This window comes from Buteo buteo, chromosome 6 (assembly GCF_964188355.1).
Source record: "Buteo buteo chromosome 6, bButBut1.hap1.1, whole genome shotgun sequence".
NCBI classification, from domain to species: domain Eukaryota; kingdom Metazoa; phylum Chordata; class Aves; order Accipitriformes; family Accipitridae; genus Buteo; species Buteo buteo.
Genome location: NC_134176.1, coordinates 53,398,751 through 53,426,345, shown reverse-complemented (window position 1 = coordinate 53,426,345; position 27,595 = coordinate 53,398,751). Strand labels below are relative to the sequence as shown.

The following is a 27,595-nucleotide window of genomic DNA, read 5'->3' as shown; positions in this document are numbered from 1 at the left end:
GTGCCTGGATGCATATTGGGGTGCTAAGGGTCCCACGCTCCCTGTCTGGCCCCAGCCTGCCGGGGCACCCTGCCCGTCCCCGAAAAAACGCTTCATCCGTGCCACCTATCCAGCCATCAGCATCCCCCCGTTACGACCTCACGCACGCCGACGCCGTGAGAACCCCGCAAAGGAGAAGACGCAGACCGCTGGGGGAGAGAGGCAGCAAAAGGGACCACGGGGTCGTCCCCACCACCCCATCCCTTCCCATCCCCTCCAGTCCCACCAGCAGAGAGCTGGGGCTCCTGCTGCCCCCCAGCCCTCCCCGCTCACCAGGCACGGGGCCCTGTACGCACCCATGTAGGACCCTAAAGCCCTTGCTGCCCTAAAGCAGCCCATTTGCTAGCCTGTCCCTCATTCTTGGGAAAAGACAACTGGTTTCCACCTGCCCGGTGAGTTTTAAAATTTCCCCACCTCTCAACAGATCGACTGCGTGCAAGCAGGGGAAGTGTGTGGAACAAAAGCACTCCTGTCCTTGTCTCGTGGTCTCCAACGCTATTTTATGTGAGCATGGAGAAGTTCTTCAAACGTGGGCTTGCAGAATCTAGAGACTCTTGTGCTGGCTAGATTTTATTTAGATGACAGTAAAATTTAAGCTGTGGATTTGAAGCAACTGCTGAAGCAATACAGCCTTATTTCACCATTAATTTCCCCTCCTTCCCAATACTGTGTAAGCCAACTAGGAAAGCACTTCTGACCAGACAGGGTTCCACATGTCCTTCTCTTCTCTTCTCTTCTCTTCTCTTCTCTTCTCTTCTCTTCTCTTCTCTTCTCTTCTCTTCTCTTCTCTTCTCTTCTCTTCTCTTCTCTCTTTTCACAATTCATAATGATGCATTTAATTAAGAGTAAATGTGCATAGAAGTTTTCTGGGCAGCCGTATGACAGCCACATTAACACCAGATGAGCCCAAAATTGTTTATTGTTATTACAGTGAATACCAAAGTGAGTTAAGAATGATTGATCGGACACTTATTGTGACTTGACCAAATATATACATATTTAATAATAGGATGTTTCAAAAGAAGAAAGAGAAATGCTGGCAGAAAAGAAATTCAAACATATTTGCCTCTCTTTTTTTTTTTGTTTAAGAAAAGAACTAATTAGCCAAATTATGTGGCCAGAACTCGAAAGAAGCAAAAGTATTTGCTTTGTTTAATACCGCTGCCCTAACCCAAGGTGACACCTACAGAAATAACTTGGAAGTGTCACTTGACAATCGATCAATTCCTTATGGTCACAAACCCGTTTTAAAAAAAAAACGTAGCACCAAAGGTATTAATAAAACTAATAGGGGCATTTAAAACCCTGCTGAAAGACAGAACCGCGTCGGGCGGGGAGGAAGGCAGGAGCAGAAGTGCCCTGCCCGGTATCCCCCGCACCGAAACGCGCAGAGATTCGGCGCGTCCGCCGGCGGGGAGTGCCCCGGCACCACGCTCGCCTGGGGAAACAAAAAAAAGCAGGAACCCTTATTGAAAAGATTATCTTTCCCATCAATAATCCCCCTCTAAGAGTTCTTTATTAGTAAACCCCATGGCAAAACCTGACATATTTACAGCTTGCAGTAAACTTTATGTATCTGCAACAATATTAATAATAAAGAGCCGGTGACCACAGCAAATCATTCCGGCCTTCAAAATGATCAAGTGAAAGCTTAATTGTACTGAAAAGAGAGAGCCCTGACAAGTTGGAAATCCTTCCCACACACCCTTTCCAAAAAAGAGAACTTTACCGAGATGAAAAAAGTGTGTCGGAGGATTGGAAACATAAGAATACATATTTTAAAAAAAAAAAAAAAAAAAAAAAAAAGACCAAGTCTGATATCACAGGCTGAGCTGAGACAGAAACCTGATCTTTTACATGGAATGGGCAACATTTGGGTCTGTTTTATGTGAATTGCTCCAAGCTGTTTTGGTTAGAAATGTGTAGATTTTAAGGTAAGGCGTACCGTATAGGCAGTGCAGGTCAGTCCCACTTTTGGAAGACGTTCCCCATTACTTTTCAGCTGACAAAGGTAGGGTCCGAACTTTTCTTTCTTTGCTGAGTTACTTATTTGCTTTAACGCTGAGCTCGGTTTGGCAAGAGAGACACTTGCATTTTGCTGCCTGATTGTGCTTTTCAACACTCTCTCATTCCCTCTCTCCCTCCCTCTTAAGAATTATCTCATTTTAGTCATCAACCTGCAGAAATTTTTATTTTCTGTGTTTCTTCTGCTGTTACAGAAAAAAATTTTATTTCTCAATAATTCTACCAACTCACCTCTGCTGGGGAAAATGGGAAAAACTATGCTGTTTAGAATAGTATTCTGGAGAGGATAAATCTGAAGAGCTCCAACTGGTTTTATTTGCCTTTCATTTTGAACAGAATAAGAGTCAAGTAGACTTTGTTTCTTATTAGACAGCGTTCACATTTATGCATTCTTATTATGATTTCTTTGCTAAAAAAATGGAACAATACCTTCCCGTTTTGCCAGTCAAAAATATTTCATTGTCTTTATTTTACTTGACATAATAGTTTGTGAGTATCTTTATACTGACTGAAAAAGAGAAATATTCATGGTTGGGAAAAGGCGACTGGAAATGCCAAACACAGCATAAAAATTTTTACAAGAATTGTAACATCTTCCAGGATGTTTTCGAAAGAGTCTGTTTCTGCTACAAAAAAATATCAAACTTAGCTCCACTTTTATTGGTTTAACTATTTAAAACTATATTTTGACAGCATCATATTTCTTACACATGCATGTTAAAACAACAAGGGGGAGAAATATTGCAATTTGTTTTTGAACAGCTGATACGTCCCATTTGTTGATTCAAAAATTACCACTGAAAAACATAACAAGAAAGCTATAAAACTCTCTTGAATATGTTACGTATTTATGCTGTGCTTACTTGTCACATTTTGGCTAATAATCGTGTAGCCTTTTAAAATGAAAACAAAATGTCTTGACCATGATGTTGTAATTACGCGCAGCGCGTTCGTTCCCATTCCAGAATGACTCCCTGCTTTGTTCTGCTCTGATAATCACACAGCGATGGCTTTGCTTCGCGGTAATTTATCTTTTGTCTTCAGAGTATTTCTCCTCTAACAAGAGTGTGCCTTTGTACAGTAACATCTGTACAAAGAGCTACAAATACGTGTCGCTCCGTCCCCATGTACGTATATGCATGGACAGATCGATGGGCAGCAGGTATAGCTCAGTTTTACAGGGAGAAGAAGAAAATCCTTCAGGAACCCGCTCCATTAATTCCCTGCCTTCGAGCTGTACTGTTTTACCGTCAGGGCTTGTGCGTTCGGCACACAAACTTCCTCTGAGTTTGTCCCTTCAGATTTTTATCTGGTTTAAACGTGCAGGTTTTTTTTTTCCTCCGAGCATGGGGTCAGATCTTACTAGTTTGTTTGTTTTGTGTCATCATTTGTCACAAGCCGTATTTTCACTAAATCCATTTTGCTGCTCTACGATATAGTTTTAAATGTGCGTATGGGGAGGCGGGGGGGGTGGCTGCCGGGTGACTTGATTTTGCCCTTGACTGTCTTCATAAAAATAGACAGAGATTTCATAAAAAGGAGGAGGGAATCATTTTGTTTGAAACAAAAGTAATGCAAGCAGCAGAGATCTGCTGTCTACTGCCCCCAAGAAATTACTAGAAGAGACTTGAGAAAAAGCGTCAGCTATTTTTGCCTTGTGATTCTCTTTAACTTATTTTTATTGTCTATTATTATGTAGAGATACATCTGTCCATAAATAGATTGCATTACTTGCTTTCTTAATATAGCTCTGCTAATTAAATCAACCTCAAAAAAGAAATATTTTCTTGTCACATCTTCAGCTTAATTGCCTCAAACTTGGAATTAAAAATTGTTTTAATTTCAGCACACTGGGAAAACTCATATTTTAAAAAATGAAGTAACATTCTCTAAACTTATAATGATTTTCCTTTAGCCCATTAAGCTTTCTAATAATCTTGAATTGCCTATTTGGCAATTTTTAAAGAGGACACCACTATAAACACAGCTCTTTCTGTACACACATGCACATACACACACACACACACATATATATATATTCTAAAGGCAGGTTATAAACTGCACCAAGCTGGCAGCTGTCGGGAAGGTTATTTGTGGAGCGAGCGCTTTAGCCTAGGGACGTAGTGGGCTCTTAATAATAAGCGAGGGGAAAAAAATTAATGTTTTCTTTAAATTAAGACTCAAACAGAATTGTTTTAATGAATATCTAGAGCGAGCAGAGGAACTCACAGGCTTTGGTTTGCTCCTACTCTAACAAAATTTCCTTTGTGGTTTTCACTGTAAGATCAAAAGGAGCCAATTAACTTTTCTATGAGGTAAACAAACGGGGAACTAGAAATATCCCCGCGAATAATCCGGCCGGCAGGGTCCAGCCTTTTGTTGTTTTCCCTTTATTTTTTTTCGGGGTGCCGTTTCCCCCATTGCCAGGGCAGGGAGGAGGGGGGGGTGCCCCCCCATACTGGGGTCCGCGGGGACCCAAGCAGAGGCTGCCCAACTGGGCGGACTGGGGAGGGCAGCCCAGCCTTCTCCCACCCGCAGCATCCCAGCCGGGCGCGATGGGCACCCAGTTATCCCTTGGGATAATATAAACGGAGACTGGGAATGGGAGTATTTCTTCACTCTCACAAGCTGTGGTCTCTCCCCTACCTGCCAAAGCCCGTGAAACCCCGTGTAGGCGTAGGAGCCCAGTTGGGTTGAGGGACCGGGGCACCGTTTGGCCACGCTCTGTGTCCCGGGGAAATCTGGGGTAGGTGAGAAGCAGCAAGCTCACGGGCAGACCCACAACGGCAGGAGCAAGGGCAAGGGAAGGAGAAACAGAAAGCACGAGAAAAACTTTTGGCCAAACCCACTTTGGTTTGCTTCGCACGTTGTTTAGGAAAAAAAAAAAAAAAAAGGAAAACCAACACAAAAATATGCAGATCCTCGCCCCTGCCTCGCAGGTAACCAGGAAACCTGCCCTTTTAAATTTTGTTCTTGCAGGGTATTTGCTTTGCTCCCTAACGCTGCCTCACTTGCTCGGTTAGCTGTGGGACAACTGCGCTGCTCTCCCAGGCGGGAGAACGGAGCCCTCGGGATCGCGTCTCTCCGTAGGGAACACCACACTCATCCCCCAAACCGTCCCCAATTCTGGGGAGCAGCCACTGCTCCCCACCAGCCCCCAGGCAGGAGAACCCGGCTGACTCCCTGCACCTCAGCAAAGTCACTCCGGTTTTAGGGAACGCCAGCTGTACTAATAAATAGAAATAATGGAATAAAACCACCTCCCCCGGGAACAAGTGAAGGCTTTCTGGAGCTAAGCAGTTATGTTTAACTGAAGGGGCTTTTTTATCTTCGAAAGAGCCACTGAAACACAGGTAGGACAGAAGGCTGCTCATTTTTGACAGGACCACAGAAAAGCAGATACTCCAGGAAGGCGGCGAGCCGTGCTGATGGCAACGCTTTGCTCCTGAGGTAGCTGTGTCAGAATTAGCTGAGATACCTCTGATCCCCATCACCTGATGATGTGGGGCTCAGGGGTGCTGGTTCGGAAACGACGAGGCTGAATGCCTCCGGTCCTCCCAGCCCCAACAGTATTCCTGCATGGGAAAGCATCAAAATAGCAGAATGCTGTAAGCCCCTAAAAGTTTCAGCGGGCGTAATGTGTTGCCTTCGGCCACGGGGTGAGAGAGCCTGCTTTTTGTGAGGCCAAGCAGGTCTCGGGCATCCCTGCGACGTGATGTTCGTCGGCACTAATTGCCTTGCAGCGTCAGAGCGAGAGGTAGAAGCAAACTCAGCGGTAGCGACACCGAACTCCTTAGCTCTCAGGTCAGATGCTGCAGCCGCCAGCACCGTGGAAATACTGGAGATAGACAGGCTGAAAGATGCCAGGACGCAGATGTGAGTCACATACTTTATCACTGTATAAATATCTCGAAATACTTCCAAACCTCTGAATAACAGAGAAATGCAGCCAGCTCTGGGACGGAGGGCAGCAGACAGCAAACCGGAGCGTTGCAGAGTAACGGCAGGAAGGAAGGATTTGGCAGGCTCCCACCCGCACCGAAAGGCATCCGTGCTGTCCGTGCAAAACTCTCTCCTCCCTCCTGGTAACACCGGGAAACTGCAGAGAGATCCCCATCCGTGTGCCAGCCCTGGGTCCTGTCCCCGAATAGCCACCCTCATTTCAGTGCCGCAGCCTGGCTGACTAAATGCAGAAGGGAAGGGGATTTTCTAAGGGGGGATCTCCTCATGCTGCCACGGGTTTGCTCCTGCACGTGCGTTTCGGGAGAAGAGAGAGGGCTGGGACTGGCAAAGAGTTTCTGCCCCTGGAGAAGGCGCAGGGGTGCCAGGGCAAAGCTCTCGGGGTCCAGGGGGCAAAGCAACCCACTATCCCTGTGCACCGAGTGCTTTGGGGAGAGGGAGAAGCAGGGTGTTGACTGCATCCCAGTGAATAGATTGCTATTTTAACCCCCAAATGGGTTTCATTACTAGCTTTTTTTTTTTTTTTCCTAGTCCAAGGGGCAGCTAATGGTTTCTTGGGTTTTTTTAGAACAGGCTTTCCTGATCGCGTCACCAGTAAGTGAAATTAAGAGTTTCTCTCCCCCCACTCCCAACCCCCACATCTTCCTGCCAGATCCCTTTGGTAGGGAAGGAGAGTTAGCAATATTCACAGATCCCAGTCATTAGGCCTTTCCTGCGCAATTTCTAAAATGCACTAAGAGAAAGGGGTGGGGGGGGTGGGGGATAAAGAAAAACCCCTTTATTGTGCTGAAGCTCATAAATTTACTGCGGGATGATTTATAGCAGCAGAGCGTAGCACCTAACTCAAGTCAATGCAAGAGGTTAATATGAAAGGTTAAGGAACTCGGTTCTGGCTGATTTATGGTTGGTCTGTCGGCTTTTATCCTGACCACAGCTCTGCAACTGTAGCTTGGGACTCTACAAAGCACAAGAGGGGGTGGTGGTGTTAAAAAAATAATGTGTATTTAGACATTATCCCTGCCTATAAAATAAAGACCCCAAAATGCTTAAATTACCAAGGAGCTTGCGTATCACCACATGCCACTGCAAAAGCAAAGCGCCTCCACTCCTTCATTCCCATGGTCCCAGACCAGAGGGGACTGCTGTGATCATCTTGTTTGCTTCCTGTATTACACAGGCAATAATAGGGTTTTTCTCCCCAAAGTTGGGTTATAGCACATCTTTCCTAACGCTGCCCGAGCTTAAAGCTTCCAAGTGCCAGGAAGGCCCTCTGCCCCCGGGACCGGCAGAGATGCCTTCGGTGGCAATGAAATGATACCTTGCTCCAAGGATGAACTTGTTTGATTCCAGCATCGCATCTTATGATGCATTTTCACTTGCAGAATGGCAAAGCCCCATGTACGGAGACACTTGTGTTTGCGAGTGTGCACGACCAGTGATCTCCCAACCTTTTCTCTCCGATAAGGTGATGGGATTGTGCTCTACACAGCCTCCCACTATGAGATTTATTTTCTTGCCTTGCCAAAAACCTTTTCAACTTCCTCCAGCGCTTGCACAGCCAGAGGAGAGCAGAACTGGGTGCAACTTTTGAGTAGCAGCCTTACCAAGCGTTGTACAACCTCTGCTCCCAGAAATACGGAGCGTTACTACTGGCTGTCACACTGGTAGTATTGCCATTAACGTCTATGAACAAATTTGCTTTTACTTTAAAAAGTTCCATCTTAATTCCACATACTACAAGTTTTAATCTGGCAGTATTAAGACAGGCATCGTCAAGAAATATGAGTAGGCAGATTTAATGTAAGTTGACTTTACCAAGCAGGCTGTGTTCCTGTTTGAAAAAGACAAGCAGTTCCTCTTACGAGACCCGTTCCTGTGAGGCCATGTATTGGCAAAAGACTTTTGTCCAGGCTGTTTACCCTGACTGTTGCGCTATTTAATCCATGACTGATATCAGAGTACTCCGCCTATAGTTCCCTGAATCTTCTCTTTCAGTCCCAGACTTCGTATTGTTTATTCTTGGAGTCTTGTGGATTTGCCCTAGCTTTACCTCTGTGTAACCGAGAGCCCAGTCTGGGCAACTGGGAGCAGTTCTGTCTAACCATACGTGCCGGAGAAGGGACATAGTGAGGATACTTTCACAGTAATATCTCGCAGCAATGATCCAAACCCACAAGAAATTCCTGTGCCTGTAAGTCTGTTACTTTGTTAGAGAAAATTGGGTTCGTCCTTTGATTTTTTTTTTTTTTTAATAAGATCATCTGTCTGTCAAAGGTTTGGGGAGCTGGGCTGCATTAAGGCTCCAGCCCAGTACCGGCCATGAGGTTTTCCCACTCAGGACTGGGAGCCAGCGGCAACCCTCAGGCACTTGGTTTTTCTCTCTCTTCCCTGCAGAGCTGGGGGGAGCTCAGCGGTCCCGGCCACGGCACGGTGTCCTCCCAGGGATGGCCAAAGCCCTCGGCCATCCTGGTCTTCTCCCGTGCCGGGCAGAAACCCCGCTCCCACAACTGCTATTCCCAAGCTGCTTTTCCAGCCAGAAAGGATGTTCGTGTACCAGCTGGGTAGCAGCACGGAGGGGACAGTGTCACTGTCTGTTTGGGAACAGTCCCTGCTCCAAGGATACGCTCCCCGTCAAAAATAGCCTTTGGGTTTACGTGCGTTGGCTAAACAAATCATAAAGCTTTTAACCCCACTTGAAACCCGAATCTCCTGAGGATTTCTAATCAGAGAGAGAGAAAGGTACCCTTATGTGTTCGGAAAAGTCATTATTTGTTTCTTAGCTGTGTAACTAAGCTTTTTGTTTTCACTTCATTTTCTTTTTGGTCAATTATGGTTGAATGAGCTCAAATTTTAATATCTGCGTGTTTATGCTACTAGCCACTGCTCCTGCTGCTTCTGGAGAATAGAGGATATTGGTTTATGGCTCATATGAGGCACGGAGAGAGAGAGAAAGAGAGAGGAAAGAAAGTTAACTTTAACTTTAGACTATTCTTTACCCAATTTTTGAAGAACAACCCATGGGCGTATTCCTGCTCTTGGCTCTTAAATGATTTACATAATACTCAAAGGGCTGAAGATGTACAAATATCTTTAAGAGCTGTTGTGCAAAGGTGAAGTACAGAGTAACTTTGCCAAATTATTCTAATCTGGGAAGGTAGGCATCTGCGTAAAGAACTGTGAGTTTTGCACACAACTGGTAAGATGCTTAAATGCTCAATATACAGTATTTCAAGTAAAAATCGTCTCTCCCTCTCCGCTCGCCTTCCCTATCATCAGTCGACATCAATGGTTAAAGGCTTTGGCAGAAAAACTAAATCACAGATAAAAAAGTAACACAAACAGAAAGCCTAATCCTGCTGCCAAGGAGCTGAACAGTAAAACTGGCGCAGGCCAGATTGGGCCCAGGCACACAGAAATTAGGACAAGTTACTATCTAGATTGTATGAGCCAACATAATGCAGTCTCAGGAGGTTACGGAGAAGATTTCCCTTTGGAAACGCGTCCACCCAAATGTTTGAAGTGCTGGAGTTTCACACTACTTGGAGAAGGAGACAGTTCCCAAAACTCAACTTCCCTCACAGACCTGGACATACGTTTCCTGGACAGCTCCAAAAAATATATATATTTCTCTTTTTAGCAGGTAGAAAAACAAACTTTAAAGTCCACGTGCCTGTACTAGTTGCACATACGTGCATGTGTACTTTTTTCTGGAAACATGGGCTGGAGAAATAAGTTTTCTGAACGCTCACAAGAACTGTTGCATGTTCTTGCACCCTTCGGCTCAGGTATCTCTTTGCAGGTCACTGGTTTCATACTGTGAGCAGCCACTGCTGTCGGGAGGCCGCACTGCTGTATGTGGCCCTTCGTACAGAGGGATCTCTCAAGAGTTTTAAAAATCAGTACAAAGACCTTGAATTGGCCTCTGGCTCTGTAAGCAGATTAACACAAGAGGTGTATCCTCAGCAGACCTGAACAGCAACTCCGTTGCATTGAGCTTTACTGGAGGTTTGTTTTCTCCAGTGGATTAGTTTAATTTCCACATAAATTCAGTTCCCCATGACCGTATTTGCAACTCAAAGGACAGGGACACAACCTTGCAGTCCCAGTCAAAACCACACCATTTTTTTTCTTTTGCCGCTACAGTTATTTAGGGATTTCAAAGGAGGACAGTCTAAAAGGATCAGCTTAGCAAACTCAGGCTGGCTTCTGTTCACAAACCAAGATTGTGCCTGGCAGCCTGTCATGTGCAGGTCTGAAACAGAGGTCAGGACCAAGCGTCCAAGAGGACACCACCAAATTTTCCCCCTGCCTCTCACGGCAGGTTCCACAGGCAGTTGCCAAAGCCAGGCCAGGCTTGCACCCAGGGTAACACAGAAATGGTGTCTGGGGAGGGAAAGCTGGACACGAGGCAACGGATAGAGTTTCATTTCATCCTCCACCATGGAAGCAACCAGACTTTTGTTCCTGTGGTATCTGCGAGGTCTCTGTTCATCCGTGCAGTTCAGTGATCTCATCTTTGCTGCTTGTCCCAAGGTAAAGGAAATTTATGGATTTAAGGCGACTAAAGGTTTTTAAAACAAATCTCTTCTCGTCCCTCAAGAAATCTAAAAAAATCATATTTCTGCTTTCTGTTTTGTTTAAATGGCATCACGCAACTCCATTGCCCTCCTGGAAATATCACCCAAGCGCTGCCTCGAATATGAGCTGGAAGTGGTGATGTAGTTGAAGTAAATCACGCCGGTCATCCAGAGTGAACTGTTATTCCCATTCTCCTTATAAAAAGAATATTAACCTAGTAAAAAAAAAATAATAATACAGAATAAAATGCTGAGTTTCTTGGAACTGGCTATCAGTCTACCGGGTCAATTTGAGGTTTTTAGTGAATATATTTCCTTCGTGCTGCTTGAGGCCTTGAAGAGGAACTACTATACCTCTTCCAATATTTTGCAGTGCCGTGTGTTGTATAAAAAAAGAAATCAGATGGACGCACCCCTGGACTCTCTCCTCTTGTCCAGGCTGGCTGGGAGTGTTGCTGATTCTGACTGTTGGAACACAGTCAACACAAACCCATGCAGCCCTCCTTCTGAACAGCATTATCCTTTTTAAGCATCATTAGATTTCTCCTTTTTTAAATTGAGACAAATACCGAGGAGTCAAATGCCTTGTGTGGATCACCGTGATGTCATCAGAGCCACGCCAATTCCTATGAGGTAAAAAACCAGCCTGGGTATTCAATGCGCTAAGCCTGCTGTGGAGAATTCTGCTGGGAAGGAAGGTGGGAAAATACAGAACAGGTAAAAAGATGTGTCTTAACCCCTCTAGAAACAGCAGGTTCATATTTCAGACCCACGGGGTCACAGACTGATGCCTTTCTTAAAATGAGTCCGAAAGTCCCAAATACTATTCATTGAGCAGATGTTCTCCAGTTAATAGCAAAGACATGTTTGATTAATACTGTTTTGCCGGCATATTTAACAGCCTTGCCCTACAGAGTTGTGGGCTGCTCAGCTCAATTTCTGTTCAAGAGAAGAGTGAAAAGAAAGCAAAGGACCAGCTTCTAGATGTAAAACGAGTGTTATCCTTGCTGAAACCACTCCTCAGCAGTGAAGTCAATAGAGCAAACAGCTTGGAGTAAGGAACAATCTGATGTTTTCTAGCCCTCTTCTGGCTGCAAATAGGGTTTTGACAGTCACCGGCAAGGAGCTAAGAGCTGTTTCCATTCCTGTGAGCAGAGAGCTTGCTGGTGGGCAGGTCACCATCGCCGCGAGCCCATGTTAGCTAGCAAATGGAGATCAGAAAGCCTTATTGACCTTTATGGGCAGTGACACCTTCAGTGTCTGATCAGTGTGCTCAGGACCAAGTCTGGATGCTTGTTTCACACCACTGAAAAAAAACAGAGGCCCGCTGGAAGACACTGTGGGCATGAGTAATATATTTTGGCCCTCTGGGGTTTTTTTGCCTTTGATTGCTTAACATGACAGGATGCAGTGCAGAAGTCCACTCAGATGGCACGGAAATTTCAGAGTCGCAGACAGCACAAAGTCCCATTTAGGAGAAGCAGGACTCATTCCTGGTAAGGTGCTGTGAACACTTATTCGCAAATCTGTCATTTATATCAAAATGTAAGAATTAGTGTGAGATGATACGGAAGTTATGACCATAATAGCTAATTTATTAGCTACCACTTGCCCAATGAACCTAACGTCATATGCCAAACATCACGGTGGAGATTGAATCTGCAGACCAGTTTTGTCCATAGAAACCTCAGTGTTGGATGTGAACTCAAGAGCAAGGTTGGCCTGACCGCAAGAAGGGATTAAAATCATCCCTGTGCCACCGTAGCAGAACTGGCTGGTGACGATTCAGCACCCTTGACCCAGGGCAGTGAATCTTTCTGAGTTCCCTGCTGAAAACTGGGGAGAAAAGAATACCATATATAAGTATTCAGAAACCAGAGAAACCCCATGGAAAGGGGAGCACTGTTGAGCTGGTTGAGCCTTCGGGGACCAGCGGAGTATGTCCTATGCGAGTATGTGGAGGCACTGACGGTTCAGCGAAACATCACAGTAGCAATACGGTCAGTCTCTGAATCTGCTGGGGGTCTAGAGCGATCTGGGGAGAGAAGGAAACCTGAAAAATCTACATCTAGCCATGACTGGATTAATACACATAAAGGCAGAGACACAGCCATACCGGCATGTGCCTGGGCTACTGAACAGGGAAAGCAAGGCGAAGTGTGTCTTGCGGAAAGGGCACACTTCTGCAACCTCTAAATCTGGTTACTCCTTAAGCCCATCGGCTTCTTCTGGTGCGACGCACAAAGATGGGTTTCACGTGCCCTGGACTGTGCCGTTCTCCAGGCTTAGCCCGTGCGGACCTCGCACACTGCGAGCCTGGGACACATCTCTCACTAGTTAGCAACCCGGTTACGTAGCGCTGCTGCTCTTAGCACATTTTTGTTAACCATGTCTGAATCAAGTCGAATTCGAGGGTTGCTACTTCTGGGTAAGCAATCAGAAGTTTAAATCGCATCTGGGTAAATATTCACTGTTGTATGAGGGTTTAAGCTACTCCCACTGGAGTCCGGAGTGGTCTCTTGGAGCGTGCGCGCCGGTTAGGAAATGCCCGTGGCTCGTCTGGGTGTACAGCCATCTGTCCGCATGGTTTCATCCTTCTTCAGTGGCAAGTGTGGGCTTAGCGTTGGTGCACGTGAAGGACTGGTGGCTTCACAGAGAAGCAGGTGCTCTGAAAGCTTTAAATAGCTCTGCCACATACTTCGAACATGACTGGCAGCACTCCTAGTATTCCGCCCTGCATTATTTGGCCAAGAAGCCTCAGTCTTTAACTTTCAGCCTTGGCTATTTCAACCTCGAGCCTCCATATGTCTCAATCCTTTGGAGCATCCCACCAGCGAGCCTTGCTTAACACAGGTACAGCTCCCCGGGGTGCTGTGCAAACATGCCAAGGGAGGAGGACATAATGAGAACCCATGGCAGGACATCTGTAATTTAAGCCAGGATTTGAACCCAGGCCTTGGCAGATGTCTAGGAGAATTTTGCCCAAGTGTGCTTGTTTTCCTCCTTTCTTTTTCCAAGTGTTTGTTTCCCAGTTTGCACTAAATTTTATTGAAAACATCAGGCTAATAGCAATGGGGAGAGTGGCTGAGTAGATTTTGCCTCTTTTTCCCTTTTCTTTCTGGAATGCAGCCATCAAAATAAACATTAAATACAAAATGCTGGGGCTTGAGTTATTACTTGTGAGGGTGCTGGGAGGGAAATTTATAGCAACATTACTGTGTTTTGCTAGAAATCTCTTAATGCACCAAAGTGGAGAGGTGTGTGTGTTTTTTATTAAAATGTTACACTCTATAAATCTGAGCAGCAGGGAGGACACAGGTGGCCCTGGGGCTCAGCTGACCCGACTGTCATTTCTAACTTGGGAAAGGTCTGTCTGACTGTCCTCCCGCCCCATCCCAGCATCAGCGCAGCCACAGGCTGTCTCCGTCCCAGACTGCGATGGCTGGGGAGGCTCAGCATTTGTTTCGTTGCTGTTATTGCTGTTGTTGTTATTGTTGTTGCTGTTGGGTTTACTCCCTCTTTTTTGTCCTTCCGATCTTGAAGCCACCAATGATAACAAGTCACACTGAGTCATTGCTCCTGCCTTGATAGTAGTGGGTTTCCTAATGATGTCATTCAGACGCTTCTCCTTTTCGGACTTTCTCGGTGACTTTGTCTCATGTCTTGGCTGCCCTGATGAGAAGGTTTGACGGGCAGATGACCCCTAAAAGCTGAGGATGGCTGCTGGGCAGAGGTCTCTTGCTGTGGCTGGGCAAGATGGTTGGCCGTGCAATTTGGAGACTGGGTGCACATCGCCAGGGTTTCTGACTCGGTAGTCTGAATCACAGCAGCCTGATTTCTGTCCGAGCTGCTGCAGCTTCCGCTGGCTCCAGGGGAAGCTGAAGAAGCTCAGGATGTGGGGAAATCCCAGCCACTCGTGTCCCTGTGTCTGTCAGTAGATAAGGTACTCCTGCCTGAAACCTGGGGGCTGGCTGAGCCTCTCGCCTGGGACGATGCCGAGATGCTCACTGGAAAGAGGCGCGGAGACCGGCAGGACTCTTGGGCTCTTTCCCAGCTCCCAGTAGCTCCACAGATTTTGTGGCTTGGTGTGAGTTTGGGCAACCACTTGTCTGAGACTCAGTTTCTTTGCCTTAAAACAAGGGTGCTTCCCTCAGTGTGAGACTTTACAATAAAGAAGCGGCATCCTCACGGGATGTACATCCAGGCAACACCTCAGCTCGCAAAATTTCTTGGATGCTTTCTATAAGAAAGAGCAGCCCTGGGCCATCCTATGGAGGGAATCTGCAAACCCTGTGAACCGATTCCCCCTTAATTAAGCATTTCTCTTACACAATCAGCCTTGATCAGATTTTTTTGTGGGAGCTCAAAAAAAATCCAAAAATAAGGAAAAGCAGCGTTCCTGGAAGGCTTAAAAAAATAAACAAGCAAACGAGTAACAGAAAAAAGGTCACAGCTATGGTCCGGGAGACTCGAAGGGTGGCATTGAGCCCCTGCTAGGAATCACATCTGCTCGGAGCTCCCACCGCAGCGGCTGCCAGACCCGGCAGCACTGGGAAGCGGAGCCCGTTGGGGAGCTCCGATGGGGCCAGGCAGCCCGAGAACCGGGCTGGCATTGGTGTCTGCCGAGGGGCCGCCGAGCCTGGGCCCCCCATCGCCGCTGCTAGTAACGGGGCGGCAGGGGGGGACACAGTGATACTGCGGACTTGTCCCAAGAGAAGAAGCCGTGGCGAAGAAGCCAAGCGCGTTATTTGCAAATTCCCCTCATCCTGCTCCTCTCCCTTTTCAGGGCATTTCTGGAAGGGATTTTTCCACGGCTTGCCTGAACTCTTCCCCCCCCCCAAAAAAAACAACCCAAACCAACCCCTGTTCCCCTTCCTGTACCCCTCCCCGAATGAACCTGCCTCTCCAAGAAGCGGGATGGGGGCAAAGCCACTGCCGTGGCCGCGGGACACGCGTGGGAGCTCAGTGCAGAGCTCCCCACCCGGGCCGGGAGCTCAAAGGCACACTGGAGCCATTGCCCTCCGCGCTTTAACCATGGTGGGTCAGTAGATTTTGGCCCAAATCACACTGAAAATAGGCTTGTGCATGGTGCACTGACCGCCTAACATGTTGCTGTGATAATTGGGACGCGATTATAATCAGGAAGAAAAAAAAAAATCGCAACGGTTATTATTCTTAGCAACGGATCAGGAGCGGCTTTATTTAAGCAGCTCTGTTCTTGTTTGGGTTAGGGATGGTTTGGGGAAACCGCTCGGAGATTACAACGAGAAAGGTGGAATTTTGACAAACGACCCGGGGTGCAAATATCTGTCAGGGCATAAGGCGAGGAGAGGAGTAAACGAAATCCAGCGGCCGGGCGGGGACGGGGCCGGGGCCGGGGCCGGGGCTGAGCCGGCCTCTCCGCCGCGGCTGCCCGAGGGTTCGGGGGGGACGAGCCGGGCACCGCGGATCTTCCGCCGCCCCTCCGAGGCCTGGGCTCGCCTTCCCTCGAGCGTCTCCTATTTGTAAATTAAAAATACCCCCGCTTCCCTAGGCGATTTTTTTGTTCGTAAAGGTCAGGGGGAGCCGCTCTCGCCTCGCTGACAGGTGCACCAGCTGCCGCTGAATGCCTTCGGCTCGGAGCCCCCTCCTCCCTAACCTCTTTGTTTCGTGTTCAGGGCAAAGAGGACATTCCCAGGCCGGCGCACCCCACGGGGAAATGCCTCCCCCCCCGCCCCCCCCCCCCGCCGAGCATGGCCGGCCTGGCCCCCGAAAAATGCCCCGGTGCCGGGGGCGGCTCCTTGTTCTCTCCCCGGGACCAGAGCCCGGCGCTTGGGGCGGTGGGTCCGGGAGCACAGGGCTGGGATGGTACCCAGAGAGAGGTACCGCATCCCTCGGGCTCCCCTGCCCCGGCCTCCTTCAGCATCCCCGGGCTCTGCCCTGCACTCTCCCGGCGGTAGCCGCGGGGCAACCGCTAGCCCGCCGTGCCGCCCGGAGAGCCTGCGAGCCGCTCTGCCTTCCCTGCGCCGGGGCTTCCGATTCGAGCCAAAAAAAACAAAAACAAAAACAAAAACAAAGAAAAAAAACAAAAAAAAAAAACAAAAAAAAAACAAAGAAAAAAAAAACAAAGAAAAAACAAAAAACCAAACCCCTGACTTCAGAGCGAGGTCTGGCGAGGTCACACGTATCGAGGAAATGAATAGCAAGTGGATTTTTTTCCCGCAGGAAGGAATTGACAGATAGCCATTAAAAAAATTTCAGTCCCGGGACCCCGTATTAAATAGAGACACCACGCTAGATCACGTTCAGGGGGACTTGGAAGCGGCAGGGCTTTAACCCAGCCCGGCGCGACCGCCTAAGCCCAGGCTGGGGTCCGAGGGAGCTGAGCCCCCCCTTGTCCCAGACCGCCCGATGCAGCCCCGGCCCGGGACACCCGTGGCGGCTGGATGCGCTCCGCCGCCCCCGGCGCTGCCCACCCGCGCCCGGTGGGACCCGAGGCGGGGCGCGGAGTGGAGCTGGGGGGGGGGGCCCTGCTCCTCCTTCCCATTGGCTCTCACGGAGTGGCGTCACCGCCCCCCCCCCCCCGAGTGTGGTGCCAAAAGCAGTGATTTTCCATGGGTTTTTTTTTGGGGGGGGGGGGGGGGACCCCGGGTACCAGCGCAGGGCCTCGGGGGGGGGGGGCTGCATGCAGAAGCGGGTGAATAAATGCCGCCTGCAGCTTGAAGGGAGCGCCGGCGCTTGCTGGAAAAGAAAACAAAATTGATATTTTTTTTCTAATTTAAAAAAATAATAAAAATAAAGAAAAAGCTTGAAGGGAGCCCCTGCGGCCCGGAGCGGTCCGCAAAGCCCCACCGTGGCAGCTCTGCCCGCCCCCCCCCCCGGTGCCCCGTGGGCCGAGGGGCCCCCGCCTCGCCCTCTCCTCTCCGAGGGGGCACCGGGGGTCTGAGCCCACGCCGTGCCCGGGGGACCCCGGGAGCGGAGGGCAGCCCGGGGTCCGAGGGACCAAAGCAGGTGCTCGCTTTTGGTGCAGAAACCCCAGAGCTGTACGGACGCGCACCTATGGATCCATATGGAACAAACCCCGGGGAGGGCCGGGCTGCGGAGAGCGGGGCTGCGGGGCGAGAGCCTGCGGGAAGCGGAGCCCGGGAGCAGAATTCGATGTCTTGCTTGAAGTGGGGGACGAGAGACACCTCGGAGGACGTGGGGAGAAGAGTTTTGCCCCCACAAACCCGGCCAGCCTGGCCCGACTCGGAGCCTCCTCCTTCGCTCTCCTCGGGAAGCAGAGGAACGGGTCAGCTCCAGTTCTCTGCAAGCCCCTTCGTGACACGAGGAACGTGTTTTAATAACAATCGACGATACCTATGTAGTGCACAGGTATTTATCCCCGAGGGAAGACGCCGAGGGCAGGAGAGCGAAGCCCCCGTCCGCCCCGGCGCAGCTCAGGCCCGGGCGAGGGGGCAGGTACCGGCGGGACTCCCGAAATAAAGATGCAACCTTCGTCCCGCTGGAAAAAAAAAACAAACACAAAACAAAACCAAATCCCACCCCACCAAAACCCAAGCCCAAAACGTTCGGGAAGATTAGCACGAACGCTTTTTTTCCCCTCTGCTCCCCCCTAGCAGTGGTGTTTATAAATAGGTCGCCTTCAAATCTCGGTCCGGGACAAAAGGAGCCCGCAGCTCTGAAGTGACCGCACAAAGCAAGGGGGAAACAACCTGGAGGCAATTTCCAGGAGCAGGGCTCTGCCAAAGAGCCGGGAGGGAACGGTGTGAAAGATTCCCCTCTCTCTTCCCCCCCCTCCCCAGTGAAATGACCCCACTCCCTCCACCGAGGTTATTTACTCTCCCACCGCCCGCAGGGAGGACCTGGGGTGCCGGACCCGACACCCCCAAAAAATCCCACCGTGCCTCCCTCCAACCACCCCGCAGCCGGTCGGAGCCCCGGGAGGACGGTGGAGGTTTGGGGGGGGGCGAGGCGGGGGACGGGACGGGAAAAGGGGAGAAGAGCATTCCTGCCTCCTCGCCCCTCGGCCCCCTGCGAGAACCGGGCTCATCCCCACCGCCCGCTCCCGGTTGCCCGTTCCCCGCAACCCCTCGCTGATGCTCCCGGTGTGCGGGGACCAGCGGGCACCTCTGCCTTTTCCCGGGAAGTGACACAAGCCCGAATCTTTCAATAGCACGGGAATAAAGACTTTTTTTTTTTTTCTTTTCTTGCAGAGATCGAGATCTTGCAGCATCCACCCGCTCTCTCCTGCGCCTCGCACCGGGTCCTCAACCCGGGAGCGATGCCCGCTCCTTGTCCCAGTGGAAAGGACACAGCTCCTCGAAAACAAGCCAGGCAGGGCTACCCTGGGCTGCTCCCTTTCTCCCTGGGTTGTCGCCGGGAGGGGACACCTGGATGGCCCGGAGCTGGAGAGCCGGGCGATTCCCCCCGATTCACTGACTCGCCCGGTGGGAGCTGCCGCCCCTAAACGCGGGACCCGTTAGCTCTCACCTGGGCTCCCGCAGCCCTGGCTGGGAAGGGACCCTCGGGAGTGACCCCTTCCAAACCCAGCCTGAAAACGGTCTCGCCATAAAGCACATATACATACGGCATTGGCAACCGGTTGCTGCCGAGCGCAGACTTTTCGGCCGCTCTTTCGCCCTTCCCTTTTTGGACGCATTTGGTGCCGAGACAGGGCAGGTTTGGGGTCACTCGGAGGGAAAGAAAAAAAAAAGGGTGAGATCGGGTTTCAAGCGGTCCGTGTCCCTTTCTGCCCCTGCTCTTGCCGATCCATCCTTCCCGCAGGCGGGGATGCTCCCCTCGCCCCGCAGCCGGCAGCTCTCCCGGTGGAGGTGCGGGGTTGGGGGGGGGGGGACACCGGGAGGGCAGAGCCCCACGGCCGGACCCGTCGGATGGACACGGCCCCCCCGGCCACACCGCAGCCCCAATCGCCTCGTTTACCGGGGAGGGCGGCTGCAGGCTCCCCGTTTGTTTTTTTGTGTTCGCAAGGCTTCGCTCCCAGCTAACGGGGGCTGGGGGAATCCCCCGTCAAACTCGCCGGGAGGACTTCACGCAAAACCCAAGCCAGCCAAACGAAAACCGTCAAGAAAAGAGTTTTCCCGGTTATTTCCCCCACCACCACCACCCCCCGCCAGATCGCCAGGTATTTGCGAGCACCCTTTCCCCCGGTAACGATTCCCGAATTAACCTCCCGCTTCCAGGGACACAAATTGGCCATTTGAGAGAGGGGTTTATTGCGGTCCTTTCCGCGGGCTGCGGATTAGCCCTGATTGGGAACTAATGGACTTTTCGTTACAGTTTTAATGCAAGGAGGGGCTGGCAGAGCGCTCCGACCGAGGCAGACCCGGGGCAGCCCTTCTTCGGCTCGGCCAAGCCGGAGTGCCTCTGCGAGCCCCTGCACCGCAGCGCTTCTAAAAAAAAATTTTTTTTTTTTTTTTTAAATCATCTGCCCGATCCCGGCATCCCTCCCTTTAATTTTTATTCTTGCCGTTCTTTAGCTTTGCCGAACAGAAACCCCGAGGCCGCGTATAACGCCGCAGCATCGAGGACTGCCCTCTCACATCGTTTCTTTCAGGCTGCTGCTTCGTTCGTCAAAATTAATCGCTGGGGAAGTAAGGGGCTGAAAACCCCGTATTTAACGCCCTCACACCCCCAAATACTCTCCTTCTTGAGCGCGGCTGTGATTCCGCTGCGGCGGAGCCGGGGATGAGGGAGCCCGGGCGCTGCCGGTACCCGCAGTTTGGCGAGCGGATCTGCCGCAGGGCTACTGCTGGCCAAGCTGCGGGTACCGGCAGCGCCTCGGCTCCCTTGACCTCCCCGAAGTGGTTTTTAGAACGATTCTCATGCCCCGAGTTGGTTTGCTTTTTATTAAGTCGTGGACAAGGGAGGGGGGGGGGGGGGGAGTTTGGGAGGGGAGAGAGAAACGACGAGGAAAGAATTAAAGCAAGGTAATAAAGAGAATAAGGAAGGCAAATCCGCTGAAAGCTTTCTTGGACCAGAAAGCTGAGCGACCCCAGCGCTGCTCTGAGGGAGACTCGCGAAATGGTCTGAAAGCTGGTAAATGAATCCGTCTCTGGCTGTTTTTAACGACGACCTCGCTAGAAATCCCTTCTGCATCTGGGGGGCGAGGGGCGGGGGTGGCTGTTCTTGTCAGATCCGAGCTAATGAAAACGGCGGTGCTGGTCTTGCTCCTGGAGCAAAGCCCTGGGGGGGGGCCAGCCACGGCCCCCCACCCCCGGAGCCATCCCCCCGGGGGCTGCACCCCCGCCCTGCCGCCCCGCTCCCCCCCCCGGTGCACAGATGAAAGCCACGAGTCTCCCCCCTCTCTGCATGTTGGGGGGGGAGGAAGCCGGGGGGAGAAGGGAGGACACATGGGCCGGACCCCGGGGGGAGCCCGCTGGGAGCCAGAACCGCCGCCGGTGCCCCCGCTCCCCGCCCGCAACCGGCTCCGCCGCGGCCCGCACTCCCGAAGGGGTTAAGGGCCTTCTTTTCTTCCCTTTCCTTTCTTTTTTTTCTCCTTTTTTCTTTTCTTTCCTTCTTTCTTTTTTCTTTTCTTTTTTTTTTTTTTACTGAAGAACTGTGGATGTAGTTTGCGTAATATCTTTATTACTGAAAACTTCAAGGTAAGCGAGCAATAGAAACCAGATGTGGGGATGGGAGGAAGGCAGGGTAAGAGTAAGTGTAAGGGGTAGCAGGAGTTAACCGGGGGAGGAGGGGAATCAGGTTGAATGGCGGGAGGGGGGGACGACGACGGAAGGTGAGTATGGATTTATTTTTGAGCTCTTTTGGGGTTGCAATTGACCCCTCGAACCAAAAAGGTCTCCTGCCAGCCTCTGTCCCTTTCCAAGTTCACCTCTGGCAGTCCCAGAAACCGGGGCCAATTTTGTGTGCTTGGCGACCCTGTTAAAACCCCTCCCCGCTGCCCTCCCGCTCTCGATCCAGTTGTTTGACACCTGGAGAGAGCACGGGCTTTAGAGGTAAATAAATAACGAGAACTTCCCTGCCGATGTGGTGCTGAGCGACCGCCGTACCGGGGGAGGCAAACGGCTCACGGCAGCGCTGGGAGAGTTGCCGGCCCTGAAGGGGTTAATTTGGGATTTGGGGGGGGGGGAGCTTAAAGGCATATAGCTGCGGGGAGAAGCCGTGTTGCCTTGAATCCGGAGGAGGGGGCCGCGGAGGCGGGGGTCCCCGCAGCCGGGGGGGCAGCGAGCGGCGGGGAGGGCCGGAGAGAACCGAGCGTGTCACGACCGTGAAATCGGTCCCCGGTGCTTCCGCCTTGCGTGGGTCCCACGTCCATCCCTTCGTGGCATTCGTGTCAGGCGTTTGCTTTCCTGGTTTTTTAATCATAAAAAACAAAAAACTCAACTTTCGGGGTTGTGTTTTTTAAGGCAAAAGATACGACCTCCACCCCCCTCTGCTGCCACACACCCCCGTACACAGACACACACCCCCCTTTCCTGGGCCCCCTCCCCTCCACTGTCATCATCTACATATTAATTGGGGGAGAGGTCTCTCTCCCTCTCTTTTTTTCTTTTTTTTTTTTTTTTCCCTTTCCCCTATGCGTGGGGGGGGGAAAGTGCAGAGAAGAGCTTCTTTAGAGTGTAGATAGTTTGGAGGGAGAGACGGAGGGCAAGTGTGTGTGTGCGAGAGAGAGAGAGGGAGGGAAAGAAAAAGACCCCTTTTACTGTGCGAGATCTTAAGGGGGTTTGGAGATCTGGTTAGCTTTCAAGAACATCTGAATCCTCTTAGAGCTCCCTGGCCCAGCTGTGTGTGTGTGTGTGTGTGTGTATGCGAAAGGCAGAGAGAAAGAGAGGTTCCTGGTGCCCCTCCAAGCGCATTAAGGACACTCGGGCCTTTTAATTTTAGGAATGAATGCTGATACTTGTGTTTCTTATTGTGATCCGGCTGCCATGGATTCCTACTACAACGCAGCCTCCCAGGGCACAGAAGGCTCCTCGCCTTTTAGGGCATTTCAAGCAAGTGACAAGTTCAGCCCTACTTTCCTGGCCAGCAAAGGACAAGGCTTTGGTGACAGCAGCACTAAGTGCCGGAGCCGCTACAGCCAGCAGGAATGCCAGTCCCTGGATGGCAGCGTGCAGGCTCCCGGCTCTGCCGGGGCTCCGGCCTCCTTTAACAAATACCCTCCGCAGCAGCAGCAGCAGCAACAACAACCACCGCACCTCTACATGCAGCGAGGTCCCTGCAAAACCCCCCCGGAGAGCAACCTCAAGCTGCAAGAGAGCAGCGGTCACAACGGAGCTCTGCAGGTCTCTTGTTACGGTGAGTCCTTGGCGTCCGGCGGGGGGGGGGGGGGAGTAGGGGGAGGAAAGCACCGGGGGGAGAAACCGGAGAGAGACGCCCGGGGCTGGAAAGGGCCTCCCGGGGGCGGGAGGGGGGGGGGTGGGGAGGTTGTGTGTGTGGGGGGGTGGTTGCTTGGCCGGACAAGTCCTCCCGGGGTCAAGGAGACCTTGCCCGGGGAGCGCAGCCCCATCCCGCAGCGGTGGCGGGGCTGGGGTGGGGGGGGGGCACTGTGCCCTTTCCACCCCCCCAATATCTTTATTCCCACCCGGGGCTGGAGCCCGCGATGCCCGCGGAAAGCCGCGTTTTCCCCCCGTCCCGCTTTGCAGTGATTTTAATCGTAATTTCTGAGCGGGGCCGATGCGCTTCCGCAGTGATTTTAATCGTAATTTCTGAGCGGGGCCGATGCGCTCCCGGGAAGCGTCAGTTCTTGAGCGATGCAGGGAAATCCGCAATAAACGGGGAGAGAAACAGAAAGAGAAAGAGCCAGGGGACCGCCGGGCTGCGCAAAATATTCTCTACGGGAACCCTCTTCCAGAGGGAGAATTTCTGGAAAATTTCACCGAAATCTTCACTTTCCGCTGTAACGGTCTCTCCCATTTTCCGGTCTCTCACTTTCTCCCCTAATTGCCGCTCCCTAATTGATTTCTGCCCGGCTGCAGATAACCCACTCGCATCCTCTCCGCGGGTCATTAGCGGCAATTAAGACACTCCCTTGCGCTGGCGCTCGGCAGGGACAGCCTGGAACAGGGTCGCTTCTCAGGTCGTTTCCGAGCGTGGCTTTAAAAAGCTTCTTCGGGAGGTTTCCGCTATATCGAGGCCATTTAGGGAAAAGAAAGAAAGAAAAAAATCCCCCCGCCCCGAAAAAAAAAACCACACCAAAACCAACAACAACAGCAAAAAAAGCCAGCAACCAAACAAATGAAACACCCATATTTTTTATTTTTTTTTTTTTCTGGAGAAGGTGGAAATGCAATCTCTTCCTCTCCCTCCCGGTGATCTCGGGGCGGGCAAATTGGGGCTGCCCCGGCCTGGATTCAGCGCGTCGCCGGCTGGCGTGGGGGGGCCGCCGTGTCCTCGTACTCGATGCTCCGGTCCACCCGTGAGTGACCCCGCCGGGCAGGGACAACGACAGGGCCGTGCCGGGGTCTCCGGGGAGCCCCTAAAGACGGGCGGTGACTGGGGAAGTGGGGAAGCCGGGAGAGGCTCGGGTCAAGCCGGCGATCCCACCTTTAGGCTCTGGCCATCATTTGGGGGGCTCTTTGCCCTCTTTACTTTCCCTTTCCCCCCATCTTCTAGACCTAAAAGGAGGCAGAAGCCCCTTCCCCCTGCGCGCTGGGCCCCGTTCAGGCGCCGTCCATCATTCCCTGTCTCCAGCCAAGGTGTCCCCGCATCCTTCCCTGTCCCCGCATCCCTCCCTGTCCCCGCATCCAGCTCCACGGACCCGCTCCCCCCCCCCCCCCCATCCCCAGGTGACACCCTTCCCGGGGAAAGGGCATTAAGTCCACGCCGGGTAGCCGTGCAGAACCCGGCTGGGCAGGGGTCGATCCCATGTCCCGTCCCCCTCCGCACCCCGGGTATTTCCCCGCCGGACCGCGGAGTGGCGTGGGGGGCGGGGGGGGGAAGCTGCTTTCGTTCTCGCTCCGGCCCAGGCTTAGGCTGGGGTTTTCTCCTTCTCTTCCCCTGCCCCTTCCCCACGGACGGACAAACCCACGCCGGCACCAAGACCCGCTCCGCACCCGCGGAGGCCTGCTGGGGCCAAGCGGGAGCCCACGGGCGAAGTGGGAGCGCGGGGGAGCCCCCGGTGCCTTCCCGGCCGCCCTGCCACCCTCTCCCCGCTAACCCGGCTCTCTTGTTTTTTTAGGTTGTAAAGCCCAGGGCGCCGGCTTAGCGTGTGATGACACGTTACAACCCCCTCCCCTGGTAGACCCACGCGAGTTTATCACCTTCCGTTAAACACCGCCGGGGTCCCCTCGGATTGAATTTTTCAAGCGGGGCTGCGGGCTTGACTCGAGTGGGACCCCCGCGTCGGACGGCCCAGGCTCGCTGCGAGCCCCTTGTGCTGTGGGTAGGGACGGGGGGGCTGTAATAAGAGACGCGTGGATCCGCGAGGATAATTAATAGCAATAATAATAATAATGGTTAACGATGGAGGGGAGAGACCCGGTAATAATAGCCGGATCGGGGGTTCGCAGAGCGACTGCAGCGCCCGTAGGTGCCTCTCCGCCTTCTCCCAAAACGGCTAAACCCACGGCGCCCGGCTAACGGGACCGGGGAAATCACGGGGGAAATACCGTGGGTGTGGGGGAGAGCCGGGGAAAAGAGACCCTTTCTCCGGGGAAAAGTCCTCTTTCTCCGCAGCGGGAGTTCAGCGCGGCCGGTTAAGGCGGAGGGGATGCAAGGCGGGTGGGGAGAAATTGCTCCGGGAGGGTTTTGCTCGGGGAACCGGCGGCTGCTCCGCTGCCTCCCCGGTGCCGGTACCGCCGTCCCGGTTGTGCACAAGGGGGAAAAGGAGCGCTGGCTCCCCGGTTACCCGGGGCTGGGGACGATGCTTGGGGGGGACACACGACTGGTGGGACGCCGTGCCCGTAAATCCTTCAATTTAAAGAACACCACCCCCAAAAAAAAGATTTAAAAAAAACAAACCAAAACCCGAGGCCGACAAAACGCCAGGCGGCCGGTTCCCCCCCCCCCAACAGCCGGAGCTGCTGCGGGCCCACCGCCCTGGCCGGGCTCCGCTTTTCCCCTTCTCGCGTATAGAAGCCCCTCCCGGGAGGCACGGCGAGCAGGGATGCCCCCCCCCTTTTTTTTTTTTAATTTTATTTTAATTCTCTAATAAACAAGTTATTTCGAGTTCTAAAAAGGCCGTGCCTGCCATCTATTGCTCTCGGCTTCTATTTCTAGATCTAAGCCCTTTCCATCGCATTGTACGGATAAATATAGGCCAAGGGAGAAACTGCGGCCGTAAATACACGGAGGACACCAGCGGCGGTCGCCTAAGAGCTTCCAAGCCCGGCTGCTGGCAGGACCGGTGGTACCGGGCAGCCCTGGCTACCGGCCGGGCTCCCTGCAGCCCCCTCGGAGCGGCGGTTGCCGGCCTGGTCCTTGCCGGGGGGGGGGGGGGGGGCTCCCACAGTCCCCCCCCTCCTCCTTTCCCAGCCATAAATAGGGGTACGGGTTATCCCGCAGAGCGGCACCGGCAATTAAAGGCGAAATCTGAAATAAAAGCCCTCAGAACAGGTTATATATCTTGGTTTAGGAGGGGAAAAAGCTTTCCGAGGATTTATGTGCTGGAGTAATCTGAGTCGCTAGTTCTACTGCGTGGAGCTGAAGTAAGTTGTATGTCTTGAAACATATGTACGCGTATACCCGTATACACTCACAAATATATACGTGTATTGCTGGCTAGAAATACGGGCTGGAAAAAAAAAATAATCCTTTGGGGAGCGAAGGCGAATGTGATAGGGATGTTTGCTCAAAGGAAACAGGAGAAAGGAAACGGGCTTTCTCTAACAGAGGAAATTCTTTAAGTGCCGCGTTATGCAAATAACGACCATTTCTTTTATTTAGCGAGCAAATAAAAAGCGCAGCCCGAACGGCGTTATTAATAGAACAACTGCCGTAGGAATCGGAGCCTGGCTGCGTCCTTTTTTTTTTTTTTTTTTTAAATTGACACTTTTAATGCATTTCTCCTCCTCCTCCTCCCCCCCTTAATGTAATGTAAACTGCAGGCACGGCAGGAACGAGCTCGCCGGCGGGTCCCCCCCCTCCTTCTCCTCCGCCTCCCGTGAGACCCCGCCGGCTGCCAGGCGCTGGGGGCTCCCCGCGGTGCCCCGCAGATCCCCCGCCGGTATCCGACGGCCTTTGCCGTTCTCGCCGGGGAGCACCGACAGCATCTGTCCCCCCCTTCCCTTCCCCCGGCTCCCACCGCAGCCCCTGAGCCCGGGGAAGGTGTGTGTGGGGGGGGTTACCCGGGACCGTGGGGTCTCCCCGGGATTCTTGCAGGGTAATGCCGTGTCCCCCCGCACCGGGGGCTGGTTTGGGGGGGGGTCCCCGGTCCTGCCAACCCCTTCCCTCTCCCCCCGTAGCTTTGATCTCGGCTCCCACCCGAGCTCCGATGGGGGGCACCCGCGTGGGGTGCTGCTGCCCTGATCCCCGCGGGGAGGGCAAGAGGAGAGTATAAAGGGGAGAAGTACGCGGGAGGGAGGCGCGAGTGGGAAGGCGGAGGGGGGGGGACGGAACCCTGGGCGGGCATCAGGGAGAAGAAGAAGCCGGGGAGGGCGGGGAGGGGAGCGGGGCGGCGGGGCCGGCCCCTTGCCGGGTGCTGCAGGGCCGGCTGCCCGGCTCGGTTCGGCTCGGTTCGGTTCCCGGCGTGTTGCTGCTGCTGCTGCGGCCGCCCTGGCAAATCGCCCTCTGCTTTTCCGCAATAGGGCCACCAGATCTGCCATTCAAGGGCTCCGGCACCCTCCCAGGGAGGGGAGGGAGCTCTCGCCGGGAGTTTGGCTAAGGCTCTCTTTGAAGAGACCCTCGGAGGTGCGGGATCTCTCTCCTCCGTGGAAACCCGCGGGATTTCCTCAGGGAGCAGGAGGCGAAGGTAGGGCTCACGCTCCTCACCCCCGGCCGCGCAGGAAGATTTACTCGCGGCTCTTCCCCGAGGGGTTCTGCGCTTCTCTCTTGACTCGGACGGTAGATTTTGGCTGGAGGCTTTGTAAGGA

At 52.5% G+C, this 27,595-nt stretch overlaps 1 protein-coding gene across 3 annotated transcripts in view; it reads left to right on the top strand.

Annotated features, from left to right (window-relative positions):
* The first annotated feature begins 1,869 nt into the window (after nucleotides 1-1,869).
* ALX4 (ALX homeobox 4) overlaps nucleotides 1,870-27,595 on the top strand; it is a 63,884-nt gene continuing 38,158 nt past the window's right edge. The window contains exons 1-2 of one of the 3 annotated variants that reach the window (XM_075030959.1): nucleotides 1,870-2,050; nucleotides 22,449-22,862. In XM_075030959.1, the coding sequence (XP_074887060.1) occupies nucleotides 22,451-22,862 (412 nt within the window). In that variant the 5' untranslated portion in view covers nucleotides 1,870-2,050; nucleotides 22,449-22,450. Of the gene's footprint in view, nucleotides 2,051-22,088; nucleotides 22,863-27,306; nucleotides 27,475-27,595 lie in introns of those variants that run through there. The other 2 variants (XM_075030960.1, XM_075030961.1) reach the window with 2 other exon arrangements.